The 23,415-nt window shown below is 40.3% G+C and overlaps 1 protein-coding gene across 1 annotated transcript; it reads left to right on the top strand.

Moving 5' to 3' along the window:
- The first annotated feature begins 1,756 nt into the window (after positions 1–1,756).
- Positions 1,757–23,168, top strand: LOC108263896 (semaphorin-7A). Its single transcript, XM_053678169.1, has 14 exons — positions 1,757–2,144; positions 6,582–6,730; positions 7,187–7,231; positions 8,211–8,309; positions 8,485–8,560; positions 10,521–10,628; positions 11,554–11,699; positions 13,050–13,228; positions 13,556–13,664; positions 13,749–13,944; positions 17,226–17,341; positions 17,769–17,914; positions 20,649–20,695; positions 22,177–23,168. The coding sequence occupies exons 1-14, from the start codon at positions 1,943–1,945 to the stop codon at positions 22,530–22,532; spliced, it is 1,974 nt and encodes a 657-aa protein (XP_053534144.1). The 5' UTR covers positions 1,757–1,942; the 3' UTR covers positions 22,533–23,168.
- The last annotated feature ends 247 nt before the right edge of the window (positions 23,169–23,415 follow it).

Genomic DNA, 23,415 nt, shown 5'->3' with positions numbered 1-23,415 from the left:
ATTCATTTACATGTGATTCATTTTCATGAGATTCATATTCATGAGATTCATGTTCAAGTGATACATTTTCATGTGATTCATTTACATGTGATTCATTTTCATGAGATTCATATTCATGAGATTCATATTCAAGTGATACATTTTCATGTGATTCATTTATGCATGATTCATTTACATGTGCTTCATTTACTAATTTCCTTCTCTTTAAATCCAGTTTTAGACTGTGATATTACAAAGGTCTTTCCAGATTATTACTTGCTACACTGTATTAGATAACCCCAGTAAAATTCCCTGAATTCTATAATATAATTTGTTCACCATGTTAGGTTTAAATCCTCTAAAAACAGATTCACAATTAAACAACATTACATCCTTCAAGGCATTGGCATGTTCTGCTTACTCTCACAATCCTCCAAACACCCACACACCCAAAGTCTCCATAAACAAATGAGACAGCAGTGTATCCTACAGAAACCAAACGTTGTCCACAATGTGAAAACAACTCGGAGAGTAAGCTGGACTAACCAACAAAATTACCAAGTCTGAAAAACAGTCTGCACACAATAATAAATATAATGTCCTTACCTTTTAAAGACTTGTAACAAATAACATAACAGTGTAGCAGATGGAGTCGTATGTTCTTGTATAAGTTTTAATTGTAGGACTAACGTATTACAATCCCTGTATTGTTCTCCTTACTATTTCTTAGCTCTTCTTTCTTGGCTGCTGCTGTGACACCCCAATTTCTCCATCTGGGGATTAATAAAGTATTATCTTAACTTATTTGGCATCTAATTATCCACGATTACTACAAGAAGTAACATTCTTACTATACTCCAAGGTCAATCAGCATCTCCATAATTATATTTGATGTCCTCTCCAGTTGTTATGTCTCTTAAAGCAAAAAGGCACAAATGGGGCTTTCCTTTCACAATGATTCTTCATTTTGCAGTTGGGGTTAACGCGGTCATCATTAACCAGTCTTCCAAGAGTGCCATCATCCCTTGCAGCATCAATACTGAATTTGAACAAAACAGAAGACATTTATTTAGTGACCAACAAAAATAAATTATTTTTTTTAAAAATCATATTTTAATTGTATCGTTGTAGAATTAAAACCCCCAACAAAACCAAACATTAAATACTGTCACAGTGACGGTATTGTTCATCACAACAACAACAACAATAACAACAACAACTACTACTACTACTACTACTATTATTATTATTATTATTATTAATATTAATAATAATAATAATAATAATAATAATAATAATAATAATAATAATAAAATTCTCCACAGTTTCCTTCTTCCTCTTTTAAGTAATGTCAATTCTTCTCAACTCTACAGAATGTGTCTACAGGTCACACCTGATCATTTTGAGTTAAGGAACATGACATTTGTTAAATAGAAATAGTAGTGAACTAAAGAATGAGTACTGCGCATCAGAAACACAGCACTGAGCATCAGAAACCCAGCACTGCGCATAAGAAACGCAATACTGAAGATCAGAAACACAGCACTGAGCATCAGAAACCCAGCACTGCGCATAAGAAACGCAACACTGAGCATCAGAAACACAGCACTGAGCATAAGAAACGCAACACTGATCTTGTTTTTCTGCTGATTACTGTAAATGATGAGCTGTGTTTTTCTGGTTGCCAGTTCTGTGTTTCTGTTTCCGGTCGTTTCCGGTTTTTTTTTTTTTTTTTTTTTAAATCTGTGCCTGTGCTTGTGCCTCAACTAGGAATAAATATATGACTTTGTTTACACTGTCTGCTTGTTCTCTGGCCCCTGCTATAATTTTTGATGAGCCTCGAGATAGTATCTCGTAATTAAATCGTTCGCACGAAACAGAGCAAATATTACATTATTTTTCCTAAACAGCTCAGTAACATAAACCGAAAACTTCTAGATCCTCCCAAAGACACGCCCAGTGAATGAATCCAATAGGCGCAGTTTTTGCTGAAGATTTTGCTGAAATCTATAGCTATAAATATACCTCTAAATATACAGTATCTAGACTGATGATGGCCTCCAGAGGAGTACACACACTGCTTTTAGCTTTACTCTGGACTACATTTTCCGGCTCCACACTCGGGAATCATCTGCATAAGGCGAGGATCCGAGTGAAGAGTGGAAGTAAGAGACATGACTCTAACTCCATCTGTCTATTTACTATCTCTCATCCATCTAACACCATATTACTTCCTACAATCTTTTTATTCTTAATGTCTTTACTGGTTTCAGTCTGGATCAGTGCTCTGTTATCAGACAGTGTGGAGCTTTGTAGGTGAGATGTGTCAGTTCAGGAGTGTTCTGTATGACCCGATACATTCTGTCTAAATACAAACCTTCAGGTGCACATAGACTACACTGTCAAGAGATAATTGTTAGTTGGTCTGGATAAGGGCGTCCGCCAAATGCCGTAAATGTAATGTAATGTAATGTAATGTAATGGATGTCTTCCCCAGTGTGTTATATGTGCAGATTTGCATAAGCAAAACATAAATACCCACTGAAATAATCCTGATGCAAAAAATGTCATATACGGTATAAACTTGTTTTCATGTATTACTGTATTTGCCAGAATACAAGGAAAATATAGTAATAATATATAAGGATATTATATCTTATATTAGGAGCAATACGGTAATGTTGACCCTTAGATGCACAACGTATTCAAAAAACTAACACGGTACCATGTGCAGCTGTAATTAGCATTTCATAGCCATACTAGTATTAACAATGAGTTTTCTGTTCAAGAAACATCGACAATCTTAGCTCTTTGAACGTTTTACCATTATGATTAAAGTTAACTAATAATATTAATATTATTATTATATTATATTATATTAACTAATAAAGGGTGCTCACACCGAGGAGATTGGCGCCTATAAGTCAATGTGTAACATTTTAAAAACGGAAGCAGCACAAACGAAACTTTTATCGGCACAAACCGGCACAAACGAAGCACAAACGATTGAGACTGTTTGGGTTGAATTTTGAGCATGGGGGGGGGGACCCCAGAATGACCTATAAATATTCTTTTAATATCTCCACATCCGAAGCAGCACAAACGAAGCGTTTATCAGCACGAACCAGCACAAACGAAGCACAAACAAACGAGCCTATTTGGAATGAACTTGGAGCATGTGGGGGGCTGGTGACGTCACCGCACCATAATTAAATGTCTAATATTTTAAAAACGGAAGCAGCACAAACGAAAATTTTATCGGCACAAACCGCACAAACGAAGCACAAACGATTGAGACTATTTCGGGTTAATTTGGAGCATGTGGGGGGGCTGGGTGACCCCAGAATGACCTATAAATATTCTTTCAATATCTCCAGAACCGAAGCAGCACAAATGAAATTGTTTACGGCACAAACCAGCACAAACGAAGCACAGAGACTATTTTGTCAACTTCACGCAGGTCAAATGATTGCATGAAGACATGCAAGTTGAAGCGCCATTTGGAAACCAAACACCCGACACTCAAAGAGAAACCCTTAGATTTTTAAAATTTTTTTTCAAATGAACGTTATATTGCGTTGCACAACAGAAACACAACATCAGCAAACACACATCAGTGTCTAACAGGTGTCTAGACGCGTCCTACTGTCACGATTCCCCCTTGAAGCAGCGTGCTCTAAGCGCGAATGCGCGAGCACCTGCTTTTCCGTTGTTGACCGTAATGACATCTGGACACGTGTGTTTTGTTTATGTTTCTGTCATGTCTCCTCCCTGTTCTGTCATTGGCTGGGATTTCACGTGTGTCTGAATTGCTCTCAGCTGCTAGCAGTTTAGACGCTGATCATGTCCACATATATACCGCGCGCCTCCCTGCACACAACGTGGAAGATTACCATAGAGTTAGATTAGGTCGTGGTCGTGGTCATGGTCGAGGTCGAGGTCGAGGTCGTGGTCGAGGTCGTGGTCGTGGTCGAGGTCGTGGTCGAGGTCGTGGTCGAGGTCGTGGTCGAGGTCGTGGTCGAGGTCGAGGTCGTGGTCGAGGTCGTGGTCGAGGTCGAGGTCGTGGTCGTGGTCGAGGTCGAGGTCGTGGTCGAGGTCGTGGTCGAGGTCGTGGTCGAGGTCGTGGTCGAGGTCCATAGTTTGTTTCTCGTTTTGTTTATCGACCCTGGTTTTCCGTGACCACAACCTAGATTCCTGCCTTGCCCCGTGTATGCCTGTTTGCCAATCGCCTGACCTCTTGCATGTTTGTGGATTACGTTTTGGATCACGTTTTGGATTCGTCTGCCTGCCTCTCTTTCAAATAAACAACTGTTCATCCCGCACTTGCATCCGTCCTATCTCTGCTCCGTCACGATTCGTGACACCTACCACGTCTCGGAACGAGTTGTTAAATCAGGAAAACCCTCACACAATTGCCGAGGCGCTAATCTATCCTGCTGTGAAGACCCGAATTTTAAGACCTGAATTTGTGAGGTTGAAAAATAATGTGTTGAAATCCTACCTGATGAATAATGAAGATGGTATTTTAACAGCTGAATATTTTAGAAAGGTGAATGTGTGCATTGAATTTTGAATGCTGGAATTTTGTTTTCAATCGAAATATACAAACCCAATGAATTGCAGAGGAAAATAATTCAAGCATTGTTATTGCTGTGTTTTTTTTTTGTTTTGTTTTTTTCCCCAATTTGCGTCAAATTGCTTGGCAGAAAAATTCAAGTATTGTCATTGCGATATGTTTTTTTTTTTTTTTATTCAAGTTATGTTATTCAACATGCCATTTTACCTTGAGGACATTTGGCACTATTATACTTCCATAGCTGCCAAAGATATCTGTGAAGTCATGTTTGGAGAGAATTCCGCACAACAGATTGGTGACCTCCCCCTTTCTAACGACATCGTTATCCGCCACATATCTGACATGGCAAGTGATGTTAAGGAGCATTTGCTAGCCAACATCATGCAAATCGGGTACTATGCCCTGCAGCTTGATGAGCCAACTGATGTTGCAGGGTTTGCACAGTTGCTTACTTATGCCAGATATATCAAAAATGGTAATATTGATGAGGACATTATTTTCTGTCGGTCTCTTCCAGCACACAGAACTGGCGAGGCATTGGTTGAAGTCGTTGGTGGGCATATATGGGATGCAGGCATGTAAATGGTAAATGGTCTGCACTTATATAGCACTTGTTTAACCTTAGTGGATGTCTCCCCCGTCTTCCTGCTGCATCCATGGTTAGGCGTAGTATTCTTCCGCGTATTCCTCGTAATGAGGGTTAGGACGGATGCAAGTGCAGAAAAGAGCTTTTAATACAGAGAGGCAGGCAGAGAAATCCAAATCATGAGGCAATAGTGTGGTCGAAAAACAGGCAAAGGGTCAGGCGATCTCTGTGGCGTACTCTGGCCTCCCAAACTCCTTTATTAATAGTCCCACAAACTACATTGTGTTACATTGTGCAGACCCTTGGTATGGTGATAACACTCAATACTACACGAATTGCAAAGAGACACGAGGGGTTTAAATGACAGACGTAATCAGGGGTGAAACACAAGACAGCTGAAAACAATGATGCAACACATACGGGGAAACAACCGATGACAATACAGGGGCGGAGACAGGACATAAACCATAAGAAAAGTACGGGTCAAAAATAAACAAAGTCAGTGTCACTGAAGACCCAAAAGCGTGCGTTCGCCAAGAGCTCGTGTATCTGCTCGCACTTTGGGTTTCCGAGCTCGCTACATGCTACAGCTAGCTCGAGGGGAAATCGTGACAGAGACACGCCCTTCGTCCCAATTTGCATCATTCGTATGCGAATGTTTTTAGAACACAAGACTATCTATTGCAAGACTATCTATCTATCTATCTATCTATCTATCAAAAACAGATTAGGTTACATATAGATAGATTTTATATAGAATAGATAATCATTATACCCGGTGCGATATTTATGTCCGATAACTCCATCATCTGGGCAAATGCAAAAAGGTTCAGTGGTTGTGGTTCTGTGACATTTAAAACACTGCACGGGAGAATACTGCACAGTCTTACAATATATAACTAATACTGTAACACTGACTACATTTCAAGGTGGGTATCACTGAAATCAATGTAATCACGGTTGAACCTTTTATTTCGGCACATTTTCTACAGATCACTATTGAAAAGTAATTTATCATGTGTGCACTGCATTGGTGGCATGGAGGCTCACATCTCCAAGGTCCTCTGTTTGATCCTGTGTCTGTGTGGGTTTCCTCCGGATTTTCCGGTTTCCTCCTACCTCCCAAAAAAACATGCTGGTAGATACACCGGCAGCTCTAAATTACCCCTAGATATTAATTTGTGTGTGTGCATGGTGCCCTGTGATGGGAACCATCATGTGATTAAACAAGATAGGCCAAAGATCAACTGCGACCCTGACCAGGATAAAGCGCTTACTGAAGGTAAGATCTAATGAAGACATTCGATTTTGTGTTTTCCACTGGAATTGTTTTATTGTGGCATAGATTTCCCTTCCCACAGACCTTTCCTCAGACCTTTTCTCCCAAAACATCATAGATCTGTCTCTCTCTCTCTCTCTCTCTCTCTCTCTCTCTCTCAGATGCAGAATTTCTCTGTTTTAATACATCAAGTGGACACATGATTGATAACCTGAAGCTGATCCGTGATCCCCACAGTGTAAACATCTATGCAGGAAGTCCTCAGGGCCTGTACATGTTAAATCCAGGAGAACATCCAGCAGTGCAGCAGGTAAACTGTAATCCCAGCATCTCTTTCCATATCTCACTTGATATCATGTAACATATACTATCATACTCTATATTATCATAAACGTAATAATAGTAATAATAATAATAAGAAGAATAGATGCATTAAAGATGCTACACAATCTGAGGTAGACCAGGATTTTGAAAAAAGGACAGAAGGACAGCGTTTGTACGGATTTCCTCATAAGCATCGTAGACACCTGACCTGAATGAGGAAAGGTCCAGAAACCCTTTGAGCGTCATTTTAACTGACTCTAGCTGTTGTGTTTCTTCGTGTTGAGATATTATGATAGGTAGTGAAGCTACACAGGAAACCAGCTGCACCCTTAGAGATAAAAAAGACTATCTCTAGAATCTCTTGACATACGGAATGATGAACTGTCTTACTACAGCTTTATTTACTGATGATATTAACTCAGGTGTTTTACTTTGTGGACAGGTGCATGTGCCAATATTTGAACCGGAATGCAAGAGCAACCCTACTGTAAGTTCCACACATACTATATGATGATTCATGCTTGTGAAATGCACTGCTCATTAGGATTTTAAATAATGCCGTAAAGTGTGTAAACGGGTCATGGTGTAGTTTTGTTCCTGTTCCAAACACACCCGAGTTATTTTCTGTAATGTAATATCATGTAAATACACGAATAATGATGATAATTCTACAATACGTACTGCCTGGTGCAAAGCACAGTTACGCGTACCGCTCCGAAGTAACAAAAGTAACACAACACTGGAGACTCCTTCCAACAGTCAATCCATGTATCACTGATTAGATGTTTTCTTTATTAAACAACAACAATATATTTATAACCCGTCCGTGTGGTTGTTACTATAGAAATGATAAAAATGATAAAGTGTTAATTAGATTGAGGGCTGTGATCTAAATATGCAGCTGGAACTGTTCTCAGAGCTGCTGTTTATATCTTTATCTATATCTGTTGTTGTCTACAGTATATGTTATAGAATTGATCATGTCTTGCTGAACAACAGATGGATGATTATTATATAAAGAGCTGTTTAGCTTATTTATAAAAAGAAAGAAAGAAAAAAGAAGTCTTAAACCCATCTGAAATGTGCATACTTGTTGCAAATATGACTCGTAGACGTACTTTTTTTGCGTATGTGTTGACTTTGGTGTTGGGAGTGGTTCTGTTTTTCTTGGTCCAAACTAATGAGCAAGTTTTCTTAAACAAACTCCTCCGTTTCCTAGCAGATGGACCTCCGTGTGCACTGTACCAGGTTATGCTATGTGCAGACGAAAACATTTACGCTTTTGATCAGAGATAGAACACTTTGATTATAAACCGTGACGGGACGGTCTTCCTCTGTGAAAATGACGGACATCCGGTCTCAATTATACAGTGTTTAGTTCTCAGGCTTTGGGAGTGTTGGGAGTCAAAAGAGACCAAAATAAGTTATTATTTGTCAGTTGTGGAAATGTCTGTATTGATTTTCAGGATTGTGAATACAATATCACTCTGCTGAAAGAGGGGAGGAATGGAAATCCACTGTTCATGTGTGGATCCAGAAACGAGGATACAAAGTGCTGTGATGTGGTATGTTTATGGGTTTTCTTCAAACACAAGTCTGCAGTGTGGATGTGATTATGCACTTGTATGCCGGTCCTTACACTTGGCAGGACTTACTGCATGTAATTTCATTTTAAACATGACAGGAAACGTATTGGATTGTGAATAATATTCTAAAAGCCGTCTTTATATTTCATGCCAGAGCTCAGAGAACATTCCCGTGAACTGCACCATACTGAGGCATCCAACACAAATCGATGAGCCAGCTTTGCACGTTGGTAAGAACGCGTTCAGACCTGCGTTTCTTCACAGATCAAGCTGCTAATACTTCTTTCATTCACTCTTGGGAGACAAAGTATCACTGTAACCTACTGTATTGAATACCAAATGTACAGTCTAGATCAGAATTATTGGCACCCTTGGTATCGTAGTCCCCTGACCTAAATCCATGTCCATGTGGAGAGATTCTGTATTGAGGAATGCTCTCAGATTCCTTGCGCATACCTTACAGAAGAAGACGCCGTGCAGAGCAAATGAGCCTGCTATCGGACTTGTACCCGATACCGGTGTAGCTACTGATGCATCCCTAACTATGATGCGTTCGTTGAAAAACAAGTATTTTCAATTATCAGTCTATGCTAATTAACCACATTTTGTACTCAGGGTGCCATTAATAATGGAGCTCACTTTATATTCTGCACTAGTTTCAGAGTACACTTCAGTGTATCCAAACATGAGCTGTTGACAGTTAGAATAGATGCCCAGTTCACACAGTCACACAGTTTCCGTTTCGATTAGGCAGTAAACAATTTTTGGAAGCTAATCTGAAACTTTCTGAAGAATTTTAGAGGTGAATTGTAGGAAAAGGAAGTGCAGGGAGGAAAGAGAGGCATTTAGCAAAGAACTAAAGCACATTCACTAAAGATGCCAACGCTAATACAGTGACCAGCATCTTGTGAGAGTTTGAGAGAAAGGTTTAAGGCGATGTGCATGTTATCTGAGCAGTTTCTTTATTGGAATTAATGTTTAACGCACAGGCCAGATGTCATTTGCATTTGTGTGGAACAGATTAGTTATAGATTAGTTACTGACGTTATTTTCATAGCGCTGTTTGCGTAAGCTTTCATCACAGTTTATTCTCGCAGTCTTGTAGCAGTAACAGTTCTGCTGGAAGCACGGAATGGGATCGTGCTGTCCGAGAAGGATGTATGCAGCAGTCCTTCACATTTGTCCAGAAGACAAAATATCTGTCATTAGGCTGCTTTAAAGTGCAGCTATTATGGTTTTTCAAATAGTCCCGTTCATGTAGTGTGTTATATATGTCGCTGTTTCTGAATGTAAAACGTCTGCAAAGTTTCAAAAATCAAAGCGCACGACAAACAGAGTTATCGACTCCTAAAAGAAGGAATCGATTCTGAACAGCTGAATCGAGTCGTTAGTGATTCCAGACTTTACTTCCTGTACTAACCTACGTAGGTTTATAACAATAAACCCCGCCTCTGGTCTTCATCGGCTGCTCGCTGACAGACGGAGCTGAAACTCGTTACAGTGGTTTCCTTTTTGAAACACGCTGACAGCGCTAGACCAATCACAACAGACTGGGACATCTGACCAATCAGAGCAGAGTATGCTCTCTGAAAGGAGGAGTTTAGAGTGAATCATTTAGAACAAATCATTTAATGAGTCATTTGTGACACTGGGAGGAAAAAGGTAATGCTGCAGTTTAAATTATGAGCACGTTAAAGTGTTTTTTGACCGTGGGTGCATGTAAATCTATTGTATGAGACCTTTAAAGCAAAATTAGGCTCGTTTCAAACCCATAATAGGTGTGCTTTAACATTTTTTTTATTCAGCACATGAAACAGAATAAACATTTTAGGTGTTTAACAGAGGACCTTATCCAGAGTGACATGTTTATCTATCTGAGAGTTGAGGGTTAAGGACCTTGCTTGGCCGTGTTGGGGTTTGAACTCACAACCTTCCACTCAGTAGTTCAACCTCCAACCTCTTAACCACTGAACCTCCACTGCCCATGTCGGAATGTGCTGGTGAAAAAAACTAGCCTTGTTAGTGAGCAAATATAATCTGCTCGTATGATACAATTTGCAACAAGCAACTACAATGTTATCAAAAACAATTCTTTGCTAATTTTTTGTCTAAGCAAAACGAACCCAGCTGGTGAATTCTGAATGTGTATCATACCCCGTGTCTGATGTGTGTTTGTTGTGTGTATCCCAGGTGACTCGCTATATTACACAGTCTCGAGTAGGAACAGTGAACAAATTAGCAAAGGCCTTTACAGATGGACCGCTGCCGGAATCACCTGGACACATTCGAGACAAACCGGTGAGAGAGACATGCTGCATCCAGCTGCTGAATCACAGTCCAAATATCGTAGTGGTTAATTAAGCAGTGGTCAAACAGAGTATTGGCATCGATAAACATTGAAACACAAGCGAAATCCAAAGAATGTCAAACACAGAGTAGCAAAATGGAAAAGGAACAGAAATAGCAGTCAGGCAGCTCAAAATAGCAACAGCAGAAATAGCAGTCAGGGAAAAGACCGCTCAGAACTGTTACAATTACAATAAAGGGCAAGACTTCACAATTAGTAACATGAACCATGTCCTTATATAGTGAGCAAACCAGGAAGTAGACAGCAAACAGGAACTCAGTTTTTTGTGATAGTTGCGCCCAACGATGCTTGATTTATCTGTGGATTTTTTCAAAATTTGCGGTGCAATTTATGGAGTTTTTTTTGTGCTTTTTTTTTGGAAAACTACTTGAATTGACGAAATTGCAATTGATGGAATTCTTTCACAGTGATGTTTGTTGGCGAATAAGACCTTTTAGCTGCACTCATGTTTGATGCACGTGAATCGAAGGGAGCTTTGGCTGAACGCACACTGTGTTGACGTCACATGACGCTTCTTGGCCCAAATCTGCGGAAAATCTGCAGTAATTTTGAAAAACCGCAAGCTCCTGTGAATATTGTGGAGATTTTTTTTTATTTGAGTTGCGCTAGTTTCTTCGATCGCAAAATCGCAAAATACTACAGTGACTGGGAAATGGGCAGATGACTAGACTTCTGGGGACACTGACCTCTACTTGCAGGGAGAGGCACTGTCCTGGGGTATTGTGACAAAATTATACTAATGGATAGTCTTTATCCACTAAATCTAAAATTATACAAGCTGGTCATTCTAGCATTGTGGCAAAACTTAACTTTTCAAATATCTAAGCCTGATCACTTGTTTTTCTCTGGTTTCAGAGCAGAGGAATGTAAAAATATTAGCAAATGAAGGCAATGGGTCCCTGGATGGAAAAGTGTACTCCTTCTTCATCGAGCAGAACCAGAACCAGGATCTGGACTCGGACATGACCCTCTGGATGCCCCGAGTTTCTCAGATCTGCATGGTAATGCCACTCAATAATGCCACTCAATAGCTGCAGTCACAGTAACACTCCTACTTTTCCAACCATACTGCGAAGTTTCAAAATAACATTCTTTCCCCAAAACTAGTTTGTGTAATTTGTAACATGAAGAAATAGTGTTGTACTTCTCATTGTTTTTTTTTTTTTGTCCCCCCCCCCGAAGAACATTTACTAATCAGCGTCATCTGCACTGTCTGTAGTTAGGGAAGGGATTCTGAATGACAGTAATAAGGAACAAATGACAATGGAGAAATTTCAGTTCTTGTGACACATCAGTTCAGACATTAAACACAATGGTTTTACGAGCAGGCTCCTACACCCAGCACGGTGGCTCTGAAAGAGCGCAAAAAAGGCATCACGAGCCATACAATTAACACATAAGGAATAAAAATTTGCTCTACTACAAATGATATACAGAATTATACAGTATCAGAGGCCGCTCTGACAATATTAATGCACTCATTCTGATACGTTGTCGTTTCTATAGTAACGCCTTCCACAATGATTTTATGTTTTGGCAGACACTCATATACACGCGTATACAGATTCTTAAAAGTATAATCGTTGATATGGAGAGGTTTTCTATGAGGATTCATACACTTGTCAGCACTTTGTAGCTGTAACGTTAAGTTTTCCGACATGGGAAAGTCCTCAGGACAGAAGGCTTTGTGCTTTCCAGTTTCTTGGTAACGTGACAAGCTGCGTTATCTTTGTCATCAAGAGAAGCTGGTTAGGGACCGACGGCTTGTAGCTGTTCTGACGTTTGTGAGAACGGGAGCTCACTTGTAACATACTAAAATTGTAATCGTTGGCTATGAGAGGGAATAAAACACTATGCGACATGCTGTGATTGGAAACTAATCAACGGTGTGATGTTAACAATAACTCTGCTTCATCACACCAGCCCACTGTTGATTATTTTCCTAGGACATCATGCCCCAACATGTTTTATTCCTTATACAATGCGAGTAATGTACTATGCAGTGTGCTGTATAGACAATAGCTACGCTGTGAGTAAAAAAAAGGTTTGTTTAAACTTCAGGAAATGAGTTACAATAATACAGTATATTACAGTAACTTACAGTCTTACAGCAGGGTTTGATTGAACACTTGTCGTTAGTTATTTACAGTCTTACAGTAACTGCTTCGCCAAATAAGTGCAGGGTTTGATACCAGTACAGTACGCCCAATTCAGCTCATAATTTAACCTGAGGTTGTTTATATTATTTTTAATGAGCTGAATCAGCACCGCTCAAGGCCATAGGCATGCAGAGGACACCTTAGAGAACCTCTGCCCAGACTAAAGTGACCATTTCCTCCTTCTGTACTCAGGCGGATCGGGGTGGCAGTAAATCAGTTCTGCGGTACCGCTGGACGTCCATGGTGACCGCACGCATGTTTTGTGGTGATGAGAAGAAGCGGATCTCGTATACCGAGCTGCTGGACGTTGCTGTGCTGGAAGATGCGGACTGGAAAAACACAGCAATTTACGCCCTCTTCAAAAATGCCTAGTAAGATGATGCATCGTAGCGAGCACCTGACCAGGTGTTCGGTGTTATTCTCATGATGTACATCTACCTCCACACAGCACCTTTTATTTCTGTATTGGGAAGTGACCAGAAGTGCTTATTCAGGAATATTTCCATTTACTGCTCACGTGGAAGTTAAAAGTGCTTCCTCATTTCAGGAACCTTGTGTTTCCGTCAGCTGTTTCTGTTCCCTTAGACACTCACAGTCTGTGGTCTTCATTTAACGGAGGTCGAAACACCGTGTGTGTTTGTGTGTGTTTGTGTGAAGGCTATAAAGCTGACCTTTGTGCCTCTGTTTCTCTCCCATAGCAACCTGAGAGCCGTGTGTGTTTACAAAATGTCCGACATCATTCGGGTCTTCACGAGCAACACATTCAAAGATGAATCTGAGACGTTTACTTCACCACGTCCTGGAGAGGTACACTACCATTCAGTAAAACAGAAATAAACCACAACTTTATCTCTCCGCCCTTCTTAAATTAGTTATAACTGTGTTTTACAGTGTGTAGAAGACAGTCGTACGTTATCGCCAAGTTTTCTGAAGTTTATGGAACGTCGTCCGGAGTTGAAGCAGTGGATTAAGCCTGCACGGGACCCTCTGTTGTTCGACCACCATCACTACACACTCCTGCAGGTGGACAGAGTGGAGAGCAAGAGATCAGGAAACAGCCATCATACTGTCCTCCTCATGAGTCTAAGTGAGCAGTTTTCTGTTTACCTGTAAAGCAGTAGTCTTACAGAAACATGACTGTAAATAAGAAATGTACGACTCACGTAATATGAGTCGATACAATCTAAGAACAGAGGTAGATTAGGCTTCTGCAGAAGAAGAGCATTATGGGACACTGGTGTAAGAAAGGATTAAGAACCAAAGAGTGAGTGACTTTAACTAAGGTTTCGGAATGTTACGGATATCTTAGTTAAGTGCATTAAGTTTCAGACTTAACACTGCAGGACCAACTGACTGGCATTTCTTATGCCAAGTGGACAATACAGTACTTTTACAAGCTCAGAATTGCCGCGCTGCTCACACGACACGCTTTATCACTTGTGATCTGTTCTAAGTTGTCCTGTCTGGCTCAGCTATATTAAAGCTCTCCTATTAGTCTACTAGTCAAAGGTGCCTAAGCTGCATTAACATCTGATATCACTGGTATCTACTTAACAAAATATAGCCAGCTGATTGGTGTGAAATCAATTACGGTGCATCCAAAAATCACAATTCAAATGTATACTGGAGGTCAGACAAGGTGACACACAGATAACCTATCATACAGTACGAAAAACAGGTACAGATGATTACTCACTGTTTGTGGCTGTGGGTTCCCGGCCCACTTGATTCCACATGCCGAAGTGTCCTCGGGTCAGACGCTGAACCCCAAGTTGCCCCTGATGGCGAGTTAGCCCTTGCATGGCAGCTCTGCTACCATTGGTGTGTGAGTGTGTGTGTGAATGGGTGAATGAAAATCAGTGTAAAGCGCTTTGTAGAACCGCTAAGGTCAAGGTTGGTCAATTTATCTCTAATGAGAAAGCCAGAATCGAAGGTGGCAAGGGGAAACTCCCTGAGACGACATGAGGAGGAACCAAAGAGGAACCAAAACGGAAATCGTGTTCACCTGGGTGACACCAGATTATAAATCATTAACCTTCTATAACTGTATACTATCCATCCATCCATCTTCTATACCGCTTATCCTTCAGGGTCGCGGGGAACCTGGAGCCTATCTCAGGAGACATGGGGCACAAGGCGGGGTACACCCTGGACGGCGTGCCAATCCATCGAAAGGGAACTGTATACTATATAGTCAAAATTGACAGCTGTGTAAACAGAAACTTATGAGCAACGTATGAGTACGAGCATCAGTTTCTGAATTCATCATAGTTATAACGTAAAGTCGATTGTATCAAACTGACGTTCTTATCTGCTCGATGATGGAGACTTGGGGGTGAATTGTTCTTAGCAATTGCAGTACTGACTAATAGTACCATTTCGGTTCTGACTCAGAGGCTGCTAATGTTTTGGAATGCCTATAGGACTGTTCATGCTAGTATCCTGAATTCGTTAAGTGTCAACTTTCGCCTCTTACTCATCTTGTGTGTTGATAGAGGACAGTATGTCTTAGGGTAGCGTTGTTTTTGTTACACCATAAATCAGGCATGGGCTGACTTTTAAAACCGAGATTCAGCAAATATTTACGTATAAAAACACGTTTCCTTCTTCACAAAAAGAGGAAGAGGATGTTCTGAGTTACACATGTACTGTAATTCAAATAGAGTTGTGAGAAATGTGACTTCTTTTTTCTCTGTGCCTTTTATCACATTTAGCGTCCGGGGGAAATGTAGGTTATCTGTCGATACGGACGATACACTGATACAGACAGTGCATGACACAAATATCATGCGGAAAACTTTAACCCTTTCCTCCAGAAGTTATTTAAACACATACCCAGCTTCTTTAAAGTGCATGCTATATGCATGCTGACATTTTCTAAACATCACTTATATTAAAAAACGAAATGAATTGTCCATGTACCATCAATAAAAAAAACATTATAAACATATTTTAAAAAGTCTAACATATTTAATGTAGACCAAAATTCTAAATAATATCTTATATTTTCCTAAAAGCAGTATGCAAGTGGTTCAAATATAGAATATAAATGCTTGTGTAACCCCTTCTTGGCGCTTGAATTGTAATATTAGATAAGGTTACTACTGTAAAAGGTTTTAATTAACAGGATCCTCACTATTTAGCAGTTAATGGTGAATTGGCTAACCTCTATTTACCAGTCGATGATGTTATCACAGGCATAAATGTTTAGAAATGATTTAATCAAGAAAATAACAGCACGGTGCCTCCATTGAAGAATTACCTCTCTCACACACTATGAGCTATATGGGTATTCCTCAGAAACAAATATCAAGAATGTCAAATATACACAAACCTTATTAAAGACAAGTTCAATGCAGCCAAGTAATATGTATAACAAAAAAATGTATTTATTTTCGCTATATTCTTTAACTAAAAAAAAAAACCCTCAAACTGTATGAATACATCATGAAACATTAGTTCCTGTTCTCACTTACATAACTGTAAAAAACCATTGTTCACTCACCAGCTGAGGATGGGTTCCCTTCTGAGTCGGGTTCCTCTCAAGGTTTCTTCCTCTTAAAAGATCTTAGGGAGTTTTTCCTCGCCACCGTCACCACTCAGTGGCTTGCTCAGTTGGGATAAATTCGCACCTTTAATATCTGTATACCATGTTGATATTTCTGTAAAGCTGCTTTGAGACAATGTCTATTGTAAAAAGCGCTATACAAATAAAATTGAATTGAATTGAACCAGCTGCTCTTTTCTCTCTCTCTCTCTGTTGAAGACGGATTCACAATGGGCGATATGGGCAGCTGATTTACTTTATCATTACTTTATTTAAACGTAAAGCTTTGCTTCTTTTTTTTTATTGCATTGTCCACCCTGCATTTTCTTCCTTTCCTTTAAAAAATATGATATTTATTTTATGATTCATTTGTACGAATAAAAATGTCTATCGTGACACATATCGTGTATTTATCGTGTCAGTTGTGCTCAGGGTTTGCTAAAAAACCACCAGTATGGCTGACGACAGGTTCAGAGATTTTTGATCGGCGTTTATAAAAAAAATAAATAAAAAAAAGGAAGCATTTCTTGTGGAAGGAGAGAGAAAATTTAACAGATTGCTTTTTAATAATCTGTTACATTTTACAGTTCAAAGTGTATTATGATATTATACTGCAGAGTCATAATGTCTAGCCCTGTAATAAAATAACATGAGTAACCTATCATAGTAGAGAACATTTTCAAATATTTCACTGTTCAAATAAATCTACCATTAAAATTATAGACTGATCATTTCTTTGTCAGTGGGCAAACGTACAAAATCAGCAGGGGATCAAATACTTTTTTCCCTCACTGTATATATGGTTTGTTTTTTTTCCTTAGACAATGGCAAGGTCCATAAAGTCCTGGAGCAGGATGGTGACCCCTTCATCATCGCCGAGTACGAGCCCTTTCAAAACAGGACACACATCTCCAGCATGCTTCTCGACAGTACAACAGTAAGTGACTCTGTTATTAACCTGACCGAGAAACATCTCTCAGCACTACAGGAGCTATGAAACGATAAACTCTCACTCTGGCATTTTATGTACAGTAGATCGTCAAGAGTGATTTAGACATCTCATACACCTTTTGACTTTGGTAGGTCGTACAGTATCATAGCCAATAGGAATGTCTCATTCAGAAGCCATAGACTAGGCTAGACGAGCCGAGACTCGGCTTCATCGATAACGCAGCACATTATTTCATTAAAGACGGAACGTGTTCGACGAAATGAAAACTCTCTTTAGGGATTTATTCGAAATTATTCTGAAATAGATTGAATGTATTTCGATCTTTCCCTACCGCAAGGCGGGCGGAGTATTCCCGTTAAAGCAGAACTGTTTCTTCAGCTGTGTCTGCGGAATGTTTTTGTTCATCCTGCAGAAAAAGCTGTACGTGAGCTCCAACAGCGAGGTGATCCGGATCGACCTGCAGGACTGCAGTGTGTACGGGAAACACTGCGAGAACTGTGTGATGGCCCGAGACCCGTACTGCGGCTGGTCCTTCGCGATGTGTTCAGCTAAACTTGGGTACGTGCTGAAACTTACATCATTAATTTCTTCCCACTCTGGAAATTTGATTTCAAGGCTAAAATGTAGATTACACTAAGCAAATAGAAGCAACACAGTGCAGGAAGCATGCGGCATTGTGGGGTCTAGTGTTCAGGGATTTGCGTGAGCCCACGGCATACCATTTGCAGTGCAGTGCTGTGCATCTCGTGGTTCGTCTTCCTGTTTCACAAGAGGATATACAGATGCAGGTGTGAAGTCGAGGCGACAGAGCAGAACAAGTTGACCTCATTGTTTACTCTCCTTTACTCTTCGTTCGCTCCGTGCTCTTGTGCAACCTGATGTCGTGCAAAAATATGCAAGAATTCCAACAAACCAGAGCGATTTCACTGCATGTCATTTAAATAAAGTCAAAAGAGACGCTATAAACTAACCTTAACTTTGTTCACGGAACGTCCTGAGGATGCTTCGCAGGCTTGAGAAGGTTTGAGTTTAAATTGCAAGACTTCCGTTAACCACACGCAGACCGGTGCTGGTTAAACAACTAGATGTAGATGCTACTTTGCAGAAATACCACAAACATCACTCAGACACTCATGATACAGTCGTGTCCTTCTCAGAAAACTCCTCCTTCAGAGAAGAATAAGTTTATACGATAATAAAAAGTTCATATGTGTGAAAATGACCGTCCCAGTACACCTCGTAATTTCCCTTTAAGCATAAACGCCTGCTTTCTGATGTGGACTGATGTTGGTCTTCTGGTCCACAATGTGCTTTCCAACTACAAAATACAGGTCATTTTTGGAGGACTTCATTTCTTTCCTGTCAGTGTAAAGTAGGAGGGGCTAATCTCGGGTGAAGTTTGAGGAAGCCTCACAAGGTTGATGGGGCTCATAGGTCCACTATGGCTTTTATCAAATGCATTCATTCAGCATCTTAAACATGCGTAAACGTCTTTTCACGTTGAAAGAAAATGGAAGATAACCTAATGATGAAAGATAATCTAATGAAAGAAAGATAACCCAGTCAGTGAAAGGTAACCTCCATCCATCCATTTTCTACACCGCTTATAATACAGGGTCACGGGGAACTTGGAGCATGGGATATAAGGTGGGGTACATCCCAGACCATCGCAGGGCACACTCACACACACACTCACACACCCATTCATACACTACGGACACTTTGGAAACGCCGATCAGCCTACCACGCACGTCTTTGGACTGGGGGAGGAAACCGGAGGAACATGGAAACTCCGTACACACAGGGCAGAGGCGGGTATCGAATCCCCAACCCTGGAGGTGTGAGGCGACCGTGCGCCCGGAAGGATAACATAACGAGATTTTAAAAAATGTAATGAATTATTAAAAGATTACCTAGTGAGTGGAAGATAACACGGCGAGAGAATAACTCTGTAAACAGTTTAACCTCACGCTTTCGGTGTTTCATAGATCACCGTGTTCCCTGAGTCCTTCATTTATTCCTACGTCAGCACTGATTCATTTCATACGTTGGAGATTAAATACATTTAATCCTCTATATAAAGTTATGTTGGGAAAGAATGGAATGAAAGGTTAGTGGGAGATGTAGTAATGGTGGTACAAACGTATTCATTATTGCTTTGCTTTCGCATCGGAGTGAAATGCAATACCTTTTGCACTCTGTGCAGAATTCACACTTACACACACACTTACTTAGTCGTTATGTCTCGTGACACTCTCATATATATACACATACGCACGCACACACACACACAGACACTTGTAACCCACCCATGCTCCTAAATGTAATGAATGGGCTCAGGCTGTATTTACTTATATCATCTACCCACATATATACGCATACCTGTGTTCCTGTGCTAAATCCTGTCTAAACTAGATGTGGTTTGTGGTTATACTAGAATAACTCAGAGTATCACTTCAACGACGTTACTGTCACCAACCCCAAGGCTGATTATTTTACACAAACTTATTGATATAAGAATGACACATCATACATTTTTTTATCCATTTCCAGTTACACGTATAGATGTGTTATGTCTATGAAACGAGTTCCTGTCCTCGCTTACGTCATAGCAGTCGTTCCCTCACCAGCTTCTCTTTTCTCTCTCTTTTAATATGACACACACAAATAAATAAATGCAGCTTGTCAAGTTACAGAGAAACCGCAAAGTGCAAAAACTCCTGGAAATGTTACTGACTGTTCCAAAGTACTGACACTGGAGACTCCTTCCATGGCCTTCGACGAATGTCCCCTTAGAGAAAACTTCATACCAACGATTATGCATGCAGATAACACGTTTTTTTTTTCTTCTTAAAAATCTGTTTATTAGCAGTCTTAGATTACCTCCATCATGCAAGTGTCTCTGAACGAGCCGTTACTATGGAAACAGTAACATATTACAACGAGTGCGTAAATATAAACCTGAGATTTGCCTCGTAGCCTGAACTGCTGTTCCTTCTGACCAATCAGATTTGAGAATTCAACAGCGCTGTGCTGTAGTAATAATAATAATAATAATAATAATAATAATAATAATAATAATAATAATTAATAAAATCCTGAAACTGACCCTATACAGTTTTGAGTTGTGTCGTGAAAAATGAAGAGAGATTGTAGAAGGTTTGAGAAATCTAATCTTCATCATTGATGATGGAGGATTCATACTTTCGGGTCCTGTTCTACACGCTGAAATGTTTCCCGTCATCTACAGTCAGAACTTTCCTAACTAATTATTTGTGATCTTATTCCATAGAACCTTACAAGATGTGACCCATGGAAATCACTCTGTATGTGAAAAAGGTAGGTCTCTCTCTGTGTGTGTGTGTGTGTGTGTGTGTGTGTGTGTGTGTGTGTGTGTGTGTGTGTGTGTGTGGCTTCATGCTTACCTCATGAAATAAACGGATGTTCTGTACCTACTTTACAAAAATTGTGCTCACAGCAGAAGTGATGCATAAAATTGCACAATTAAAACGTAGCAACAAGCCCAGAATCGCCCCTGGTGATAGATATGAGTGTTCAAGCCGAGTCTGAAAACACCCTGAGACACTCTTATGTGCCTTTAATGAATGTATTTGAATAAAAACTGGAATTAGAGATGCAGCTTAAATGCAAAATATCATTTGGCATCTCTGAGAATTCAGCACGGGTTTTTATTTATTTATTTATTTCAGCGCATTCACCTATTTAGACACGAGGGCAGTGGTGGACTAGCGGTTGAGGCTCTGGGTTATTGATCAGAAGGTCGGCGGTTCAAGCTGCCACTGTTGGGCCCTTGAGCAAGGCCCTTAACCCTCTCTGCTCCAGGGGGCGCTGTATCATCTCTGACCCCAACTTCCTGACAGGCTGGAGTATGCGAAGAAAAGAATTTCACTGTGCTCTACTGTATATGTGACCAATAAAGACTTATTGTATTCCTCAGTCAATCCCAGGTCTAATCTACAGGCTTTTGGATCAGACTGCTTAGTCCATACCTAACACAAACAGACTCTATGGGGATGTACTATAACCATACTAGAGCTTAGCATATACGCAGTGTATCTCTTTCTACATTAACAGCTATGTGGGTTGTTGTTTTTTGTTTTTTTTTTTGTACCAGTGATGGTTTCATGTTAAGCAGTCTCTCACAGTCCTTACCACTGGCGTTGTTGATGTGCTGTGCAAACGACTTCAACAAATATCATGTGCCTCGTGTCAATAAAGCCTAGAGTCAATAAAGCCTAGAGTCAATAAAATGTGATTAATACGCTGTCTTTTTATTACTTAAAAACAAAACGCCATAACGAGCCGTGTAGCCATGAGCTGTCAACTGAAACGAATATGAAATAACCTTCACGCTTAGTCATTTTAGTCGTCAAGCATGGCAATCTATATATATATCAATAAAGGTGTGTTGCGAATAAAAATGCGTGCACACCACGGTGAACTTGTTTCCCACCAAGACTGAGGAAAAGGGGAAAGTTTGTCACCGGGATGTAGTTGGGATGGAAATGCTAAGACCTGACAATCCCGATCCTGTCATAAGGGTTGTATTATATTAACCTCGAGTGTATTGGAGGAGACTAGACGGTCAGGTCATGTGACGGATTGATCATGTGATGACCGACATCAGATTGTTTTGGTCCTACACTCAGTCATATATCGTCTCAGTCGTATCTATGGAGGAACTTAATATATCATTTTACTCTATGGTTGCAGTTATTGTCATTTTAGCTTAGACTTGTCTCTAATATTGACCTTTGTACTCATTTCTAACTCGTGACCTCCAACTGTTATCTTCGCAGGTGCCCCCAAAACCAGTGAGTCTCGGACAAATGGCAAGAGAGACCTTCCTAGCAGCGTCCCTCGAGACTCTAAGTTCTATCTTAGTTGCCCCATGGAATCCCAGCATGCGTCATATGTTTGGGACCACCGGGGCAGGATAAGAGAGTGTGTCTCAACTGAACAGGACTGCCTTTTCATGATCGACAGCATGAGCGAAAAGGACGAGGGCGTTTATGAATGCGTCTCCTCAGAGAACGGCTACGACAGGACGATCGTCCGACAGGAGCTGCTGATGAACTCCGCCTCGGAGACCAGAACGACTCGCGTCACGTCAGCGTTAGCGTGCCTTCTGTTCCTGATCTCTGTGATCTGCTAGCGCTGTCTGGATGTTGAATTCACGTCGTGCCTTTCTCATAACGAAGGTTGATATCTCATATCGATGTCTCCATCCCTGGTCCTGGACATGCGTAAGTGCTCACGGTCCCGCTAATAGATGACGCAGACACCGCCTCGACTTTGTAGTGAATTGACCCCTTTCTCAAAGTTTTCTAAATGCATTAACACACACACACACAAACCATGAATGTTACAACAGAAGAGACATAATAAGACAAGAACACACCCACTGCTGTTCATCTTCCTGTGTTCACCGGAGTTACCGACGTTTCATCACCCACATCCTACATCATCCTGCCTTTCTTGAACTCGAGTTTATTGAGCACAGAGACTGACGAGCATCCACGAGTTCCACATTTTACCCAACCACAAACTGTGCAACCATGTTTACTGCGACAGACGTGTTTTACACAACCATGCTTAAGATGCACAGAACAACATACTGTGTTGTAAGTTACTCCGAGGTATTAAGAGCATTTGCACTTTTTTCTCCACCCGTGGGTGATGTAATTTATTACCTTCTTCTTGTTCCTGTCGTATATTAACTGCCCGCTTTTGGTTTGTATTTATAGAATAGAATTTATATTAAAACCAATTAAAATCACTGTTTTACTAAGAGGCAATGTATATTTTCTTACGTTTACAATATTGTTTGTTCTATTTTCTATAATTACAGTAAAGCAAATATAAGTTTATCTGTTTATGAAACCTATTTCTAGACATTTGTCCCCGTTTCAAGCTCGAGATCTTGGGTCTTGTTCCGTTGGCAGATAGGGTTTCTACTTGTAAGTATTTATTAAGGAACAATTGAAGTAATCTGTCAATGGAATATTTAATAAAAATAAACCATAGAATAATAGGTA

The sequence above is a fragment of the Ictalurus punctatus genome, chromosome 4 (assembly GCF_001660625.3).
Source record: "Ictalurus punctatus breed USDA103 chromosome 4, Coco_2.0, whole genome shotgun sequence".
NCBI lineage: Eukaryota > Metazoa > Chordata > Actinopteri > Siluriformes > Ictaluridae > Ictalurus > Ictalurus punctatus.
This window is presented reverse-complemented; position numbering and strand designations above follow the sequence as displayed.